General features: G+C 44.1%; 1 protein-coding gene across 2 annotated transcripts in view; it reads left to right on the forward strand.

The window, feature by feature from the left end:
- Positions 1–309: 309 nt before the first annotated feature.
- CLMP (CXADR like membrane protein) overlaps positions 310–18,191 on the forward strand; it is a 44,774-nt gene continuing 26,892 nt past the window's right edge. Inside the window, exon 1 of one of the 2 annotated variants that reach the window (XM_069876547.1) lies at positions 310–714. In XM_069876547.1, the coding sequence (XP_069732648.1) occupies positions 687–714 (28 nt within the window). In that variant the 5' untranslated portion in view covers positions 310–686. Of the gene's footprint in view, positions 715–1,438; positions 1,628–18,191 lie in introns of those variants that run through there. The other variant, XM_069876546.1, reaches the window with a different exon arrangement.

The raw sequence follows: 18,191 nt of genomic DNA on the forward strand, positions 1-18,191 counted from the left end.
GACTAAAAGCTTTAATTCTGCAGTTTACGAGCTACAAAAGTGAATAAAGACCATGTGTACATGTGAGTGTGTTTATCATTCTGAAGAGCATGTGCGCTTTTTCCGAGAGTCTCTCTAGCCCTTGAGTGATGAATCTGATTTTTTTCCATGCTTGATTTTTACTGCCTCAACTTAACTCTTCTGACACTAGAGAGCAATCAGCACTTTCTCCTTCAAAGGTAAATATCTTTAATGCTAGAAATTAGCTTTACCTCACCCACATGATTGGTCTTCACTATTAATCCCAGCTGATGGCAGGGAGGGGCTCTTCTGGGAGGCAGCCATGTGGTGAACATTGAGCACAGTGTTTTCCCCTGCTTCTCTCCTTTTCAGACAAGCAAAATTGTTCTACGCTGCCGTAGATGTGAACTCCTTGCTGCGCTGCCTCTGTCTCTTCTTTTCCAGAAACTCAAGGGCCTGAATTTCCAGATCAAAAAGCTCTCCCTGAATCCACCCGGAATATGGACAAGGAGATGAAGAGCAGAAGAGGAGAAAGAGTGAAGTTGGTTATTTTTCTGGCACATGGATGCAATTACCCTCAGTGCATTCCAGAGGCGACGTTCCTTTGAATCCTGTGCAGGTCTGCCTGCCGTTCCGGGGAGAAAGGAAGAAAAAGGGAGGAAAAGTCCCTCTTGGCTGGAGACGGAATGTCTGTACTTTCAATTCTCTTTTTAGGTAGGTTGGATTTTTTGGTTTTCTTTACTGTTTTTTTAATTAAACTTCCATGTGCTCTCTCTGCCTGACTACAGCTCTTTTCTGAGCAGCTGGAGAAAGGAATTTGTAAAGAAAAAACTTTTTAGGGGAAACTCCAATTTCAGTGTCTTTTGGGTTCTGGTGCTTCTCTTGTTGCTTTATTAGCAGATTGGTAGCCACAGTTCTTTTAATGCTGGGATTCATTTTTAGAAGTGGTGGTTAAACAGAGTCCTTTTAGAATGTGTTTTGTGTTTAAAGAGGGCAGTGGTTTATAGCAGGGAACTAACGAGGGGTTTTAACCTCTCTGGCAAAACAAGGTGAACAAAATGTCTTTGTTTCAGGCATAGTGTCAAATTTATTTAACTGTTTTGATTTGCTTGGGCATTTAACATTCAGATTTTAAAATAAAAAGGCTTTATTGTTTCCATTTGATGCCAAAGATGAGAACCAGATGTGCTCAAGTGCAAGAGGGAGGAGTTGGGGGGGAAAGGATGGGAGAAGGGGATGAAGGGGAAAGGCAAAAAATGGGAAGAAAAGGCTGCTGAAAGAAGGGAAAGAAAACAGGTAGAGTTTGATTGTTGAATAGGAGAGGAGCAGAGAATGGAGGAAGGGGGAGAGTGAAGGCAGAATGGCTAAAGACTGCTGTTTGTTAAAGCCAGAGCCTATGGAGGAAAGAGTTTGCAGCCCTGAGCAGTTTGAGGGGGTTTGCCTGCAAGACTGACTCAGAAGCAGCCTGGGTTTCTGCATTTCCAGAGGCACCGTAATGTGATGAGTGAGCTTCTGTCTCCATTCCGCTCACCAGATCGTGCTGACAGGCAGACAGCTTTGAAATCTGTTGTGGCTGGGCAAAGGCTGCGATTCCTGGGTCCTCCTGTCCCCAGGAACCTGGATCCAGGTATGAAAAAGCGAGTTGGTGTTTGATTCCCAGGGAAGAGTTGAGCCCCGCAGGGTGTTGGGCTGAGGTAGCTGGAAACAGGTAGAACAGAGGTTTTGGGTAGCTTTAAAGAAATGCTGCAGGGGACACCCTGTTCCTTAAGCCTCACAGGTGTGGGACATGGACTATCCAGATCTCTAGGTACCTGAATGACAGGCAGCACTTGTAGAGATGCTGAATAAATTGTAGAGGAGGTTCTTGCTCTAAGCATTGCCATCAGCACAGGTTTTATCTGTAGGAGTGTGACAGGGGCTCGGACGTGATGCAGAATCTGCAGGCGAGCGCAGGCAGAAGCTTGTCCCCTCTGCACATCTGCCGTGGCCATTTGTGTCCCAGCGTGGTGGAGATAATCTTTAAAGAAGACTCCAGGAGGTGAGGCAGCGCGGTTAGGACAAGCAGCTAGGCTTCTGCCCGAAGTCTGGGCTGGGTCAGCCCAGCAGAACTGGCCAGGGGAGCGGCTCTGGGAAAGGTAGGAGACAGAAGGGCTCTGTTGCTCATCTCACTGATGGAAACAAGTGGAACTGTGGTCTTTGATCCACCAACCCTATTCAGCTGTTGAATGTTCCCATAATAGGTTGAAGGGTTGGAGCAAAAGAAATGAGATGTTGCCACAGATTGTCTGTGAGGCAATGGCAACTGACCTACTATTGCTTTTATAGATAAAATATGGGATTTATCATGATTTTTGTCTTTGGCATCTAGGCATCTCCACTAGGTTAGCAACACAAAGACCAGGTGAGACGGTCCCTGCTTTCATCAGCTTAATGAGTCGAGTTTCTCAGCCTCTGTGGGAGTTGCCCAAGCACTGGTGAGGGGAGGATAAGTGGCTCCCCAAAGCTCACGGCAAAATCTGAAATGTTTAGTTTCCTGGTATTATTCAGTAACCAAACTGTCCCTTATCTTGCCTAGGCTTCCTTTCCCTGTCTTGCCAGCAGAGAACTTGGTCTTACTGCTCAGAGTCCAGCTTCATTCAGCAGTACTAGAAGGATGTTCCAGGGAAAAGTAAAGTAGTATTGTGGTTCCCTGTTCCTAGATTGTCTCGAAAATGAGGAGGCTGGGGACTTTTACTTGCGAACCAGAGAGTCTAATTGGTTTCCTGCAGTGTAAAGGTTTAGAAGTGCCAGTGATGACTTGCTTTTCTTGCTGATAAAGTGCAAGATTAGTGTGGAAAAGTGTTTAGAGAAGCCAAGCAAGCATAATAAGAAGGTTGCCTGGTTTGGGATTTCACTATTAAATGTACTAATAGCATGGCTAATATATCCAGTCCTTTTCTTATAATGTTTACCTCTCTGGAACAAGTAAACAGCTGTGTGAGGAGATAGGAAATGGGAGCCAATAAGTTTTAAGGTGACTTGTAACAAGAGAAATAAAGACTTTCCTAAGTGTGGGCAAGAGCATGACCATGCTTACTTCCCTAATAAAGTCTGCGTAAACGAAGCAAGGAGGAGCGAGGAGTGGAAGGTGATGCATGCTAATATGTGTGCCTACCTGGAAGCATTTGACTTCTGCTTCTCATCTTGGTTCAAAGCTGGTCAAAATCATTTCAAACTCCATAGACACTCTTAAAAAATCAAAATGGAAATTTCCCAGGGAAATAACTGATTCTTCACTTCTATTATGAAGTTTTTACACTCAGTGTTGCATTTCTCAGCCAGTAAGAAAAGTAGCAAATCATGTAATTTAAATGTTTTACTGAATTGGTTTAAATGTTCGGATTCTGGAAGTTTCCTTTGTCTTATTTTGTCCTCTCCAAGTCAATATTGAATATTTTTAATGAGCCTCTGTTAAAGTAGAAAGCTTATTTTCCTGTAATCAAATACATTCACATGGGTGATGCTTGTATGCCTGGCTTTGACATGGGTATCGAGTGTTTTTCTTCATTTGCTGGCTACTGCATGTTCTCTGCTTTTCTAAAACCGATGGGTTCAAGATCCAAAGTAGTAGATATGCCAAGTCAAATCAGTCAGCCAGCTATTGGCAGTGAACCTTTAACATTTGTATGGGGGCTTGCTTACCATGATGCCCAATCTGAGAGCTGTGATTCTAACACACTGAGCACTTGTACAGGGGAGACGCTGTTGGAGCGGGTGCAGCTGTAGTGGCCAAAGTGCCTTTGGTGCAGATGCAGCCGAGCTGTGACCTCTCTGCTCTGAGGTCCACGACTCCTTTCCAGCGCTGTCCCAGAGGAATGCAGTAGCTGCATTGAACACCAAGGCTCTGCTTGTCTCGCTGCACCGGGAAAAAGGTTACGGCGTAGATCCTTCCAGTGCCTGTTGGCATGAGCAATTGGCTCTGACAGCGTGCATTTGCCTAGGTATTCACCAGACTTCTAGCTTGAAAATCTGTGATGATATGGAAGCAGCTCAGCAGTAGGTCAGCCTGAGGCTGTGCTCTGGCGTACTGACTCCGTCCTCCTCTCCTGCTATAAGAGCACAGGCAACCTGCAGTGTGCCCTATCGCATCTCCTTGAGATCCTTCTCCTGAAAGCCTCACGGCACTGCCCTCCAGCAAAGCCAAGAACCACTGCAGCAGTGGGCTTTCACGCAAAAATACTCCTGCTCCCAATGAAGTTACTGGGAAGTTTTACTTTTTAATGGAACGCTTCTTCCTGGATTGAGTAAAAAGCAAGGGAGGATGTTTTAAGCGACCAGAAAACTAAGATAATGAATCTTTCATTTCTGCTGGGCTCCCAGGTATTTCCCAGATTTCTCAGTAGTAATTAACACTATTTAATACATGTTTAGATTGGATATTAGGAAAAATTTCTTTACTGACAGAGCGGTGAAGCCCCGGCAGAGGCTGCCCGGGGCAGTGGTGGAGTCTCCATCCCCGGGGAAGTCAAAAAGTGTGTAGATGAGGCACTCAGTGATTTAGTGGGCATGTTGGTATTGTGTTAATGGCCGAACTGGATTATTTTAGAGGTCTTTTCCAACCTTAATGATTTTATATTTCCTAATTTTTGCTTCCAACTCTACTGCCTTTGCCTGTTTCATAGAATCATAGACTGTCCTGAGCAGGAGGGGGCTCACAAGAATTGAGTCCAACTCCTGTCCCTGCACAGGACAACCTCAACATTCACCCCATGATTGTTTCATGATGTACTGAGAACTCTGGTGGAACAAGATTTTTTTGCCCCGTGTTTTTCCAGCACTTAACCAAGCCTTGGTTCTGGGATGGAGTACAAAAAGAGAAATCCATAGCTGTGAAAAGGGGGGTTGTGTGATTTGCTGTGTGCATTTCACCTTCTTGTCATTGGATTGTGAAAGGATGTAAGCAACTTCTTGGGGTATTTTTACCTTGATCTCTAAAGACTTCTCCCAAGGACCGCTTTGTATCTTCAGTAATTGACAACTAATTTCTGTTGTGACCACTCCAAAAGCAGTCAAAAGTACATTAACTTGTATGAGAGTGCTGTAGCAGTGAGAATTTAGTTCTAGGATGGAGCAAAAAGCTCTTTAATATAACACTACTCTGGGAATACCTAAAGGAAAGGAGCAAAGAAAAGCAGTATATCCATTTGGCACTCCAGGGGGAATTCAAAGGAGCTAGACATAATTAAGTGAGTTGCTATCTGGCAGGATATCAGGGTTAACACTACTTGCGAGGCACTAAAATTCTTCTAAAGCCAGGGATGGTTTGCATCAAGTATTTTCTGTCAAGATGCTCAATAAGAAATGGCCTATTTTTCTCTGCGAGTTCTTTGTTTTATGTGAGATAGTTTGTATTTTTAGCACCTAAAAATATTCATTTTAGGTGTTAATTTTATCCTCTCTGGTTTTTTTCCATTTTACTGTGTGGAAGAAAAGGAGGAAAAAAAGGTAACATTCCAGAAAAGCAGCGTGCCAAAGGCCGGCTGAAATTCTGAAGATGAATTCATTTTATGGGAAATAGATTTGTGTGGGAGGCAGCTTTGCTGAATTCCCCATGGAGAACAACTGGTGTTTTGCCTTTGTGCTCACCCCAGACCTTGTCTCCTCCATGTAGAATTAGTGGTCTTTTTGTGGGATACTGCAGGCAACCCACTTCAGAAGGATTTTTTTTTTCTGTAAAAGCAGTACAAGCTTCCAGAAATGCCATTGCACAACTGGTTTGAGATATCCTGATGTTTACCCTCAGCATCACAACAAACGCCCCTGTCTTCCTCAAGGCAAATACAGGGCTTTATAGGGAACTTAGCAGGTTTGCAACCTGGGATTTGTTTGAGTTTTCAAGAACTGCTTGAGAAGAAATGTAAACAGCTCCTCTGACAAAGCCTGGGGTGCAGTTGAAAACCTGGTGTGCAAGTAGGCTGGCTACATGGTGCTAAATCATAGTTTGGGTTGGAAGGGACCTCAAAGCCCCTCCAGTTCCACCACCTCCCACTGGATCAGGGGCTCCAAGCCCCATCCAACCTGGCCTTGAACCCCTCCAGGGATGGGGCAGCCACCACTGCTCTGGGCAACCTGGGCCAGGGCCTCCTCACCCTCACAGGAAAACATTTCTTCCTCAGATTTCATCTCAATCTGCCCTCTTTCAACTAAAAATGCTTGCAAGTGTTTGCTTGGTACTGATGAAGTAGGATGCTGCAAGATGTTTTCTGTGCCTTTTCTCTTCTTAAACAGTCTCCACAGTCAAACTAGACCTTAGACTTCTAGCTGAACCTGTCACCAGGCACTAATCATTGTTTGTGCATATTTAATGTATTTTATATACACTTGCAGGGGAAATACAATATTTTGTGTATCTGTGTTACAAAAGAGGCTACTTTGGGTGCAGTGGGAACTTGGCTGTGCCCTGTCTAGAAGATGAATGGGTCTTTTTCTCCCCAAAGCTGTTTCTTCATCTGTTTTTAGAAATGGTTAGTTTACAGAAGCAGCCCAGCAAAAAGCCAAGGGTGAAGTCAGGTCAGCGAGGTCCACGAATAGATACTTAAATGACAGGATAGCAGAGAATGCAGGCTGTGCAGGAAGCACAACAATAGAAAACGTGCAAAGTGATGGAAAGTCAAGTCAACAGAGGTGAGGAGGGTGAATCTTGTTCATCCCTTACACTATCTTCTCCCTCGAGTCTTCCTCTTCAGTGTTGCTGAGCAGAATATCAGCCCACCTCTGCCACCCAGGGGTTCAAACCTCACCTAAATGTGCTTTTCCCTGGGCAGAATACAGAGGGGTGTCTGCAGCAGTGGCTGGGAGCTCTAGCAGTGGGTGAGCAACCCAGAACCAAGCTGGTCCTTTATTTTCCCAGAACCTAAATACTTGAAAAAGCAACTGGGCAATGTAGGAGGATGGGTACTGCCCTGCCTCAGCAAAGCACCTTTGCTAGGCTTTTCTCAAGCCAAGGTTTTAATATCGATGTTTCTTCATGTGACTTATTAGGGGAGGTCTATCTATTTTTTTTCTTTTTGCAACAAGTTGCAAAGAGGACTGAGGAATTGTAAGATGCATTGAAGGTGGTGAACGTGATAAGGTTATGAAACAAGTCCTGCCCTCATCTGCTCTTTCATCTTCTCCAGGAAAGCATCTGGCTGCTTAAAAAGGCAAATGTTGTAACTCAGCATTTCTCTTAATGGGCCAGACACAGATCTGTGATGTCAGAATTTCTGTCCCACAAGAATCAATAGGCATTGTGGTGTATTTCCAGCCTGTCTCTTCTCCTATGGACCTGTCATCTGTTTTTGTGGTTGGGAAAAGGTTATGAAGCCTTGGTGTGTGTGCGACTTGTTCCCAAGTAGATAGAAAGGTTGAAGTTCAGCTTAGTGCCTGCAGTTTAATTGCCTTTGGTAGGGAAAGGTCACTGAAAATTTTGTTGTGCTTGTAATCTGCATCAGCAGGAGAGGCTGCTCTGCTGGAAAAAAGTCCTTTGAAATGGAGCGTGCACAGTTAGAGGCAACTGATGACCACGACTGTTTGGTCTGCCATCACACGGCACTGCTGCTGCTTCTGTAGCTTTGTGGAACGTGTCACACTTGAAGCTTTGGGTAACCCAGTCTGGTAGAGCAATACTGGGTAAAGAAGTAGATCAAGCCCATCTAACAGAGGATGGAGCTAAGATGGGGGGGCGCACTCTGCCTAAAGATAAGGTAGCGGTTATGTACCTAGAGACCTTGCGCTCTGACTTAAAGCCTTTCTCCTTTGAATACACCCTCGAACAGGGGTAGGATGGTTAGATCATAGACAAACAGCTGAATCCATCAGCTACACTTCATCAAGGTGAGGTCTTGCTGCTGCCACCTGAAGGGATGGCTCCTAAGCAGTGGGGAGCTTTGACTTCTTTACTTTGATAAGATACTTGGTAAAGTATTTAAATGGCTTTTGAGTACTGATGTGCCAAGAAACTCCACTCATGGTGTGAATGAGTCCCCTGCCCTTCCCCGTGGCTTTGAATAAATGGGAATATTTTAGTCTAAAAGCATGTGCACCAACATGTAATTAAAATTTGATCTGCTCTTTGTAATCCCTTAACTAGCTGCAGTGGCAGGGTAACTAACATTGTACTGTCAGTGGAAATGCCTCTCTGAGGTGGTTCTGTAGAGGGAAACGATCTGCTTTGCAGGAACATCTGAAGACAAAGCAAAAAGTGGCTTTAGGGAGTGGTCAGTGCATGGGCTGGGAATCTGGATGCAGTTCCCTGCTCTGTTCCATGTCTTGGCAAGTTGAGTTGGTCCCTCTGTAGCTTTTTTTTTCCCCACTGTCTTGCATGTTTTACGCTTAGTGATTAAGTCTGTAAGTTCTTTTGAGCTAAGACTCTTCCCTTATGAGCCTGTGTGGCATTTAGTACAAACGGGGCAGGTCAGAGCCTTTTCCAGGACTGAAGCAAGAATGAGTGGCTCCTTGCCCTTCCTATCTTTGCGCCTCAGCAAAAAATATTGGAATTGGTGGGTTTCCAGTGTTTGGGATATTTGAGAATGCATTCTGGCTGAGTTTCATAACTGAAACGGCGTAGTCTATTTTTTTTAAGGGCTTAATAAAATTGTAAAGGCCATGGAAATATTTAATACAGATATGAACCTTTATCTGTGGGTAGGGCTGCAGAGCTCCGGGAAATGGTTTTGTGGGCAGGGGAAAGCCGTTCATGTAACACAGCAAGCCTTGAATATTGAACTAAACCAGAGCCAGGCACTTTTTTGTTTAAAAAAAAAATATTGCAGGGTTTTCAACCTTGAAGGCAAATCACTTTATGACTTCATTGTTTAAATTTAGGTTTGGTTTTGCGGGGGGGATCGTTAGACTTGAAGCAAAAGCCTTATAGCCCAGGGACTGTCACTTCTGATTACTTCCAGTGACACTTCCAATTATTTCCAATCACAATTCCAGGGACAAGAGGAAAAAGGAGCCACATTCTCCAACATCAGTGCTTTTTTTTTTTTTTCTGAACAAAGGACCATTTATCAAACCTCTGCAGAAAAAGGTACAGAGCTGGCTTTGGAACTCTGCTGTGGAAGGGTAATTCCAGAGTAAATCTGTTGGAGTGAGACTCGAGGGCAGTGTCTGGCTGGGTGCTGGGAATCCTGCAGCGGATCCTGCTTTGTTGAGTAATATTAAGGAAATTGCTTCATTTTCCCCAGGCGTTAACTGGCACTAGGACTCATTTCAGTGCAGCAACACGCAGCTTCAGTGAGCGTCTGCTAAATGCTCTGTGGGTCTTGTAAGACACGAGGATGCAGAAGTGCTGCTTGTGGAGAGCAAACAGCTTGGTGTGCTCAAAACGGGAAACGAGAGCCTGCTGAGGGAACCTGACCGACTTCTAGGCACATGAAGTGAAGAACGTGGCGTGTTTTATCCAGTGGCGAGCCTATAAGCTATTGTGCCCTTCAAAAAAAGAAGCCAATAGAAGCTGGAGCACCTCTTAATTTTCAGATGTCTCTGGTAGCGTTGCTTCAAGCTGCTCAAGTGTAAAATCAGCCTTAAAATGGTGCCATAGCTTTCAGTCACATGTAGTGAAGCCTCAGTTATACTACACCAGGCTGTAAGTGGGGCTGAGCCTGCTGAGTGTAGGGGTTATAATTAGTGACTGCTTTATTTACTTTATAGTAGTTCTTACAGGTCCCAGCTAAGATCAGGACTCTGCAAACACTAGGGAGGCTGGTTTATGTTGTGCTAATAAATGATGAGCAGCAAACCTAGTCTGATGTCAGGAGTCGGGTATTTAGGAACCTGAGTCACTTCACAATGGGAATTGCACACAGGACCTGAGCAGGCTTCGAAAGCACCATGAAATTGCTTCATGTCATGACTGAGATCCATGTCCTTCTGCTTTTCAAGTGGAAATGCATGCTATTTATCTAGTTGAATGAAATTCTGGTGATTGCTTATTGCTGCTGTTGTTGTTCCTCAAGTGGTAGTGGTCAGAAATTCATTTCCAGTTGAGCAATTTGGCACTGTTCTTGTTCTGAGACCTTCAAAGTATTCCCGATCTGATGTGTTTATGGCACGGTTTGATGCCTGGAGTAGGTAGATTCCACTGCAGGCGCCCATCACAGACTTTGACTGAGGTGGCTCAGGCAGAGAGCTTGGTGCCAGTCCCAGAGGAGTCTCAGCATTTCACATCAGGAGCTGTTTTACTGAATCCAGCCAAACTGGATGGATGTTTCCACAGTACAGCCTTTTCTGGTTCTAATGTGGTCTGTGCTGTGGGCAAACCCCCTCTGCAGTTCCATTGTTTCAAGCTCTTGCTTGGAGAGAAGTGGAATTTCAACCAGACAAAGCATAGCTTTTTTTTGTTGTTGTTGACAAATGCTGTGGTGTTTTTTAAATGTCTCTTCCAAAGGGACATTTAAAGCAATTCTGGTCAAAGCAGCATTAAGGATGTCTCATTCCCTTCTTGGTTTGGCCAGTGACTCAGTGATTTAGTAATTCAGGCTCCATTTTTAAGTGCCTGTTAGTTTTGGTGCCTCCATTTCAAGTGCTATCAAGGGCCAGTGCTTCTGAAGATGCGGGTCTAGGGAGCTTGGTCACACCAACTGTGTGCTATCAGGTGTCCTTTAAGCACTGAAAGTTTTGTGGGTGCATTTGAAAATGCCAGTTTCAATGCTGCTTTGTGCCTCAGCCTCTGTTCAGCAGAATAAGAGCTCTCACAGACGTAGCCACCTTATCCTCGCAAGCTGTAAAATGCTTTCAAATCATTGGAGAAATGGAGCTGCACACATGCAAAGCTGATGGTCTGTTAAAACATGTCAGGCAGTAGTTTAATGGGTGAAGCCTTCCTCTCTAACTGTGGTAAATGGATCCCAGCTTATCTGGCTGTCGGAGCTCTTTCCACGTAGCCCAGGGCTACCCTTGGAGTCAACAGAAGAGACAATTCTGCAGCTGCTAGTGAATTCAGACCAAACATGACCTGGTACAAGAAAAGTTCAAAAGTCTGAACTCTTCTGCTTTGGAGCTAATGATCCTGCATTGCACAATCCCTTTCCCTCTAATGACTTCAGCTTGCATCTTTTTCCTATTTAGTAATGCCCTGGGCATGTGGCTTCCATTGTGGGATAGCAATGAATACATGCCCATTAGTACAAGATATTGAATGCAGGGGAGGCTGCAGTATTTCTTTTCCTTTTGAGATGTCAGCAAGCATCTTCTCCTGCCCCACATACTCTTCTGTGAAAGCACCAGAAGAGAGGAGGAAAGCCAAAGCCAGAATACAAATGGAACAAATTGGGCCTTCTTGCACTGGATGGAAGCGTTGAGGATGAGATTTTCTGGACTGTAAGCGTTCTGAGGCAGAACGGTTGCACGGAGCAGCCTTGCTCCACACCTTGGGTGCTGCGCATCACACTTCTGCCACGTGCTCAGGACTCATAAGGTTTTATCTGTTTGGCCTTGAACACTGACTCTTTAGAAACCTTTATGAAAGCATGGAACCTGGGCATTTTCAAACATCTTAGTTACTTTAATCAGTTGTCTTATAGAATAAGACCTTTAAATCTAGGAAATGATGACTGCTCCTCCTCAGCTATGTTCTTACATCAGTTCTCTCAGCTCCCAGAACAACTTGTATATATATTTTTTTTGAAGGGAATGACAGTGTTGCTTAGATTCATTCTCTTTATTTGCCCCTCACCCTAGAAACACCTTTAAAAGGTGGGGAGAGCAGTTGATTATTCATGCGTATAGAAGGATATTTTTTTAATGAGCCAGTTGGGCAATATTGACATTTTGATGTTTGTTTCTCCCTTACAAGTGGTTGTTTGAGGGCTAATGATGTGGACTGTTCCTTGTTCCATCCTTTATTACCAGAAACAAATGCACTGGTAATTCACACATGCTTAGTTTTATAGACTATAGCAGTGGTACATGGCAGTCCCTCCTCCAGCTTGGAGATGTGTTAAGTAAACAGTAAAAACACAATTGTTTGCTGTCAGTGATTTACTGCTGCTGAAACAGCTTGACTGGGCACTCGCTGTATGCTTCAAAACTAGCCCTTCATGGAATCTGTGCTGGCCAGAGCCATGTCCTTTATTCTGATAAAGGCTGCCTTCCTCGAGAATTCATTGAATGCAAATACTTATTGTCACTTTGCAATGGCATATGATGCATGCAAGAACTTTGCACCTTCCCGTATCGCCCCTGCCCGTCTTCCCTGCTTACAGAGCAGAGTCGCAGCCTCTCCCGTGCTTTGTGGTGCAAAACCCAGTGTTGCAGCACGCTTTGCTTCTGGCTGTAGCTTTCCTTTTTAGTCCCTGTCCTCAGGCTCCTCAGTGTTTCCTTTTCTGCAACCATGTGCATGGAAAACCCAGCCTACCCAGAAAAACAGTGACTCCACTAGCTGCTGGCATCCTTCGTTCCAATGAGACACGCTTTGAGTATGCTGGAGCTCTTTTAACTCTATGTGCATATCTTCTGTGGTTTTGGGCTTCATAAGCCTTTGAAGGGGTCTGGAATGTTTGCTGTAACTCTGATTCTGGCAGTGTCATAGCACTGGGATAGAAAATCTCACTCCATTGAAAGCATCTGATGTACAGAGCCTGGCACAGGAGCATCTTTAGCCCTTGGAAGGGAAATTAATTTCCTTTTCCTTCAAGGGAGGAGCTTTTTCATTGAGGAATCCACCCTAGATGCTAATGGAAATGGTCCTTCCTTTTTATTCATGATGATCTTGTATAAGTAGAATGGAATAAAATCCACTAAAAAGCAATTAGATTCTGTTTTTCTAAACTATCCATGGAGTAGTTCAGAACTGAGCTCACTCAATACTCTTTTTGAAAAGGTATCTTCTAGCACCCTTCCAGTATGGATTTGCCTGGCTGTGCGATCTCGTTGCCCTGAGTTTAGGTGGTTTGTGACTTTCTTGGCTTTTATTATCAGCGAGTGCAGGGATAGGATGGGGGGAATGGTTTTTGAACTGGAAGAGGGGAGGTTTAGATAAGATCTTGGGAAGAAATGTTTTGCTGTGAGGGTGGGGAGGCCCTGGCCCAGGTTGCCCAGAGCAGTGGTGGCTGCCCCATCCCTGGAGGGGTTCAAGGCCAGGTTGGATGGGGCTTGGAGCCCCTGATCCAGTGGGAGGTGTCCCTGCCCATGGCAGGGGTGGGACTGGGTGGGCTTTGAGGTCCCTTCCAACCTGAACTATTCTATGATTCAATATTCAAGTCTCCTCATCCCTCTGTGCCTTGATGTCCCAGTTAGTATCATTTCTGTTGTGGCACTGGGCTGTAAATGCTTTAGTTCATGGAGCAGAGACAGCGTGTGGTCTCCTTGTTAATAAAAATCAATTATCTTATCAGCAAGCGAAGAGTGCAGGATGGGGGGAGGCTGTCAAAGGGTCTGTGCCTTGTTCCCTCTGGATAAGGTCTGTAAGAGGCCAGGTTTAGATTGGGTCTGAGTTACAGGAGGAAAGGACAGCAGTAGCTGTATATTCTTGATCTTGAGGGAACAGCCCTGCTCATTGCTTTAAATCATTCTGGGGCTTTATATTTCTGTGTCAGCACTGTCAGAGCCTATAATGCTCAACCAAAAGAGGCCATCCTGCCCTACCAAGAGAAGGACTTAAAGTGAGGAATCCCCTTCAGCAAGGATGTGGCAAGCAGACTGACAATGTAAAAGAAAGGAAAAATACCCTGAGCCAATGTGCATGAAATTAGAGCCTGATTATGATGCAGAATTAAAATCAAAGCACGATTTCCCCCTAGTAGGGGAGCCGGTGGAGCCCCACAAAGGGCAGCACTTACTGCCAGCTGTGCATTATAACAGTAATTGAGCAGGTAATGAATATATATGCTTTATAAATACCAACCATCAGTTATGTTCACATTGTGCAGGCAGGGAGGACTTGATGTAGCAGGTAAATGTTATTTCTGCAGACATTTTAAATAGCAGTCACTGTTCATATTTTCTCTACGTCCCTCTCTGATCCTGAAGAAAGTAGTACATAATATATGAACGTTCAGAGGAGATGCCAGGGAAAATGTTTTAGCCAGCTGTGAGAGATTAAAGATACCAGAACATTAGATTTGCATTGGTCCTGAGCTATGCTATGAAAGTTGAGACATGTTGGCCTTATGGGCAGGGGAGCTCTGTTCATTATCTGGCTCCCGGGACCCCTGGGAGGACTAAGCAAGACACTTCCCTTGTGCTTCAAGGGGAAATGACGACTTCTTGTATGGGAATATAGTGTGACCCACCTGGAAAATAGCACACAGAACTTGGTAGTGTCCTTATTGCAAGATTCAGATTCATAAGAAGAAGTGATGGGAAGGCAGGAATCTGATTTTTGCTTCCAGTTCCAGTAGTGACTCTGGGCTGTCATTGGAATGAAAACCCTTCCCTAAGTATGATTCAGATATGTTCATTAACTTCTCTCATCTCAACCGTAATCCCAGTACGTGGCTTTACGAGTCCTTTTGAAGCCTTGGTTTCCCCATCTGTAACACGGGAAATACCTCATTACATAATATGGTTTATGGTCTTCAGATAGAACAATGTGCAGTATTAGCAAATAGTTCGATTATGGGTTTTATCAGCCCTCCCTCTCCAAAATGCTTATAGCTGCTGTCCTTCTGCATTTGTATTTCGTGCCGCCAGGATGTAACTGTGCTTTGACAGCGCCAGCTCTTTCGGCATTTAGGGAAGAAGAGTTTGAAATCTTCGGATGCCATACGCATCCTTACTTCAATTCTTTATAAATTTTGTAGGAAATATACTCAGCCATACTTCCTAAAAGAGGAAATGCTTGAGTTCTGTCTCCTGTGTTTAGAATAACAGAATCCAGATAATTTAATCTAAAAAGAAAATGTTCTTTGGAGGATAAACAGCCTGAATAAAACATTTCTGAGCAAACCCATGATGATGCCCCTCCTGTCACACCATACCCCCCCCAAACAGTAGTTTCTATCCTGAAGGATGCCAGAAGCAGCTGGCTCATCAAGGGAATTGGCTGCACCGCAAACCAGACTGTAAATCTTACTCGGGATACCCTGTTATGCCTGCTCCAATCATGCTGCTACCCACTATCATCCCAAAAGATCCCTGAGGATCAATAGTGACCCTGCAACTGGGCACATCTTATTTGGCTTTTTCTGCCTGAAAATCAAAGATTTTCTTTGGCTGGCAGACACTTAAGTTTTGTTTCTAGATGTTAATGAGGGCCAGATGCAGCCTTGTGTGGTCTGGGGCCAACGAACTGTTGTTATCTGCAGTGTGGAGCCATTTGATTCCTTTTCCCTTCTCTGCTAGGCAAACATAATAAACTATTCTCAGTATTACGAAGCAGTTGCAACTTTGCCATTTGCTGAGCTTGCTGGGCTGAAGAAACACAGGAGGCTGATGCTGGGAGGGTAAAGTCAGGCTTGAAACAAGGAAATGAGGGGTTTATATCTCCTGTCACTCCAGGTATGGCAACCAAAGAGCAAACAGGCATGTTAATTGTCAGTGTAAGATTCACACATTGCGTCCTGGAAAGAATGCCAGCTTCTAATAAGCATGTGTTACAGAATAAAAGGAGTACAATAAGGGTTACAATCCACACTTAGCTTGTCATCTTGTTTCCAGTAATTATTAGGAACCTGGTCTGAGGAAAGGAATACAAGAACAGGGTAAAAAGGGGACTCTCCCCTGGCCAGATATTCCCCAATATTTATAGCCCGCAAATGGCTGTGTACTCATTTAGCCACACTTTCTACTGCAGCCCGTAGGTTTGCTAAGTTTATTCATGCCCTTGATTCAGTTCCATGAGCTGTCACAACTGCATCAGACTGACAGATGCCTTGGAAACTCTACAGTAACCCTAATAAGTATTTCATTTCTCTTACATAGATTCAGCCTGTGAGTCAGACTCTTGCCTGACAGCGAAAGTGGAAATAAGGAGCTAGGAATTACTGGATCAGATGAGATGGACAGCACCTAAATGACTGTTTCCCTCCAAGATGGTTCAGTGTTAGATGGAGGTGGAAGAAAACCTATACCTGACAGTATGGATTTGCATGCTGACATGGGAAACTTATTGTTGAATATGAGGCAATTAGGGAAAACTGAAGTAATAAATCTAATGTAACTAGTGATTGGGCCTTTTCAATGTCTAATGTCTTTGAACAGAAGTTAAACACTTTGAATCTATTCACAAGAAGCCAGGTGCTCCTTTTCTTAATGCACATTCCTGATTAAAATGAATTTTCTGCCTTTGCTGGTCTGTAATATTACAACAGTCAATTACTATCTCATAGACGTCCTTACCTTCATGTTTTCTCACCAAGGGTGAAGGACTACTAATCATGCTGGTTTCAGAAATAGTCTCTGTACTGTGGGACTAGATCTTTCTGGAAGAGAAAGGTGAAAGTCTGTTTAAAGCACTGTGAACTCGAGCCTTGTTCTTCTTGTAGATATATTGTTCTATTACAAGCCCACTGTGACTGCAAGTCTGTCTTCTGCCACGCAATTAAAATCCATTATAAGTGCTTTGTGCACAGAGAAAAAACTGGGATGCTATTTAGCATATACACATCCTTGATATGATCTACCCAGCTTGGCATGGAAAGCAGGGAACAAATCTGCAGAGGAAACTTGCCTAAGGTGTTTCAGTGTTAAGCTTACTGAGATTTTATGGCAAAACAAGTTTTATGGCCAATATTTAGAAATAAAAAGCATGGACACTGGCTAAGTATATAGGTCTGAACTGCTGAACTTCAGTGAATTGGAGTTGGCTGGATCGGTTCTCAGATTCATAGAGAAGCTGAAATAAAAATAGGTTGGGGAACCTGTTGAGGAATTTGAGCTTTGGCTTTGGAGAGAGTCTCATGCAGCCTCAGGTGCTTTTGTGAAGAGCTGGACTTCCCTGCAGCCCCACAGACATGCTTTTTTTTCCTCTGGCTGGTTCAGGACAGAAGAAACACGTAAATAATTGGAACGTGGTGATTTGTTTAGGAGCTTGTGCCTGGAGATTCTTGCTTAGTCTGGGTCAGGGTAAAGGTCCCTGCAGCAAACCCCTGGCACAGGGCTGCTTTTCAGCTTGTTGAAACAGTGCAGCCAAGCTGGGTTTAGCTCAAGGGAGGAATGTGAGCTGTTTAAGACTGGGAGATGACTCCGGGCTGTGCTTGCTCTCAGATATACACAAAGCTCCGTCAGAATGTGCTGTCTGGCATTGCTTGGCACCTCCCATCTTTTACCTGATTACCTTTTATAGCAAATGTGTTTTGAGCACCAGTGTGTCCAGGCAAACGCAGATGTGAGAGGGACTTTGCCCAGATCAAGAGGCAGAGACTGTGATTCATTCCCTGAAAAGAGGGAGATAATTAAACTTATCCTACCCTCGGTTCTGAATGAGGATCCTAATGTAAACTGATAACTAGGGCTGGTTCATGTTAAACCTCCCCCTTTCCGTGTAGAGCCTGAGATCAGGACAGCCTCTGCTGTCTTTACGGAGCCCTCTGAGAACAGTTTCCTAATAACCTAGAATACAAGTGTCTTTGAGAGCTGGTAGCTAGAACGTTGAACCTTGACAAATGCAGGAGAAAAACTAAGATTTGTGGAATTACGAGGGTGTTTAATGCGCCACTGAATCAGTCTGTCTGTGGGGCCAGTAGGGCTACTTCTTGGGAAGAGATGCTAATGGAACCATGACCAAACCGTGCAGACAGTGATGCTCTGCGGTCTCTGCTGTACTGAGAACTTGGGTGATCAAAATTCATCCATTCTGAGTTTGAGTATCCATTAATAAATGTTGTGTTTCATTCTTACAATTGTGTTATGAACTGAGACTTTGTAACCTTGATGGGACTACGCACTTTAAATGTCCCATTAACCTGTTATGGGCTTGAAATATACATTGTGAAGTGAAACTACTGTAGTTCCACAGAGCTGCAGGGTGTGTGACCATCAGCTGAGGTGGTAAGTGCAACTGTGGGTAGACAAATGTATATCAATGACTGGATCGAGTCAGTCTTAGACTCTAAAAAAGATCAATCATGCAGGTGCCTGACTTAGTTCCCGGTTTCTTTGTTTTGTTCAGTTTCTCTGTAAATATATTTTTCCTTATCCATTTAAGTTTCATATTAAAGGCCTGGCTTATCCACACTCTTATTTATTCTAAAGATATGTACAAGGCTGGTTTTGTTTAGAGAAACCCC

The sequence above is a fragment of the Phaenicophaeus curvirostris genome, chromosome 25 (genome assembly GCF_032191515.1).
Source record: "Phaenicophaeus curvirostris isolate KB17595 chromosome 25, BPBGC_Pcur_1.0, whole genome shotgun sequence".
NCBI classification, from domain to species: domain Eukaryota; kingdom Metazoa; phylum Chordata; class Aves; order Cuculiformes; family Cuculidae; genus Phaenicophaeus; species Phaenicophaeus curvirostris.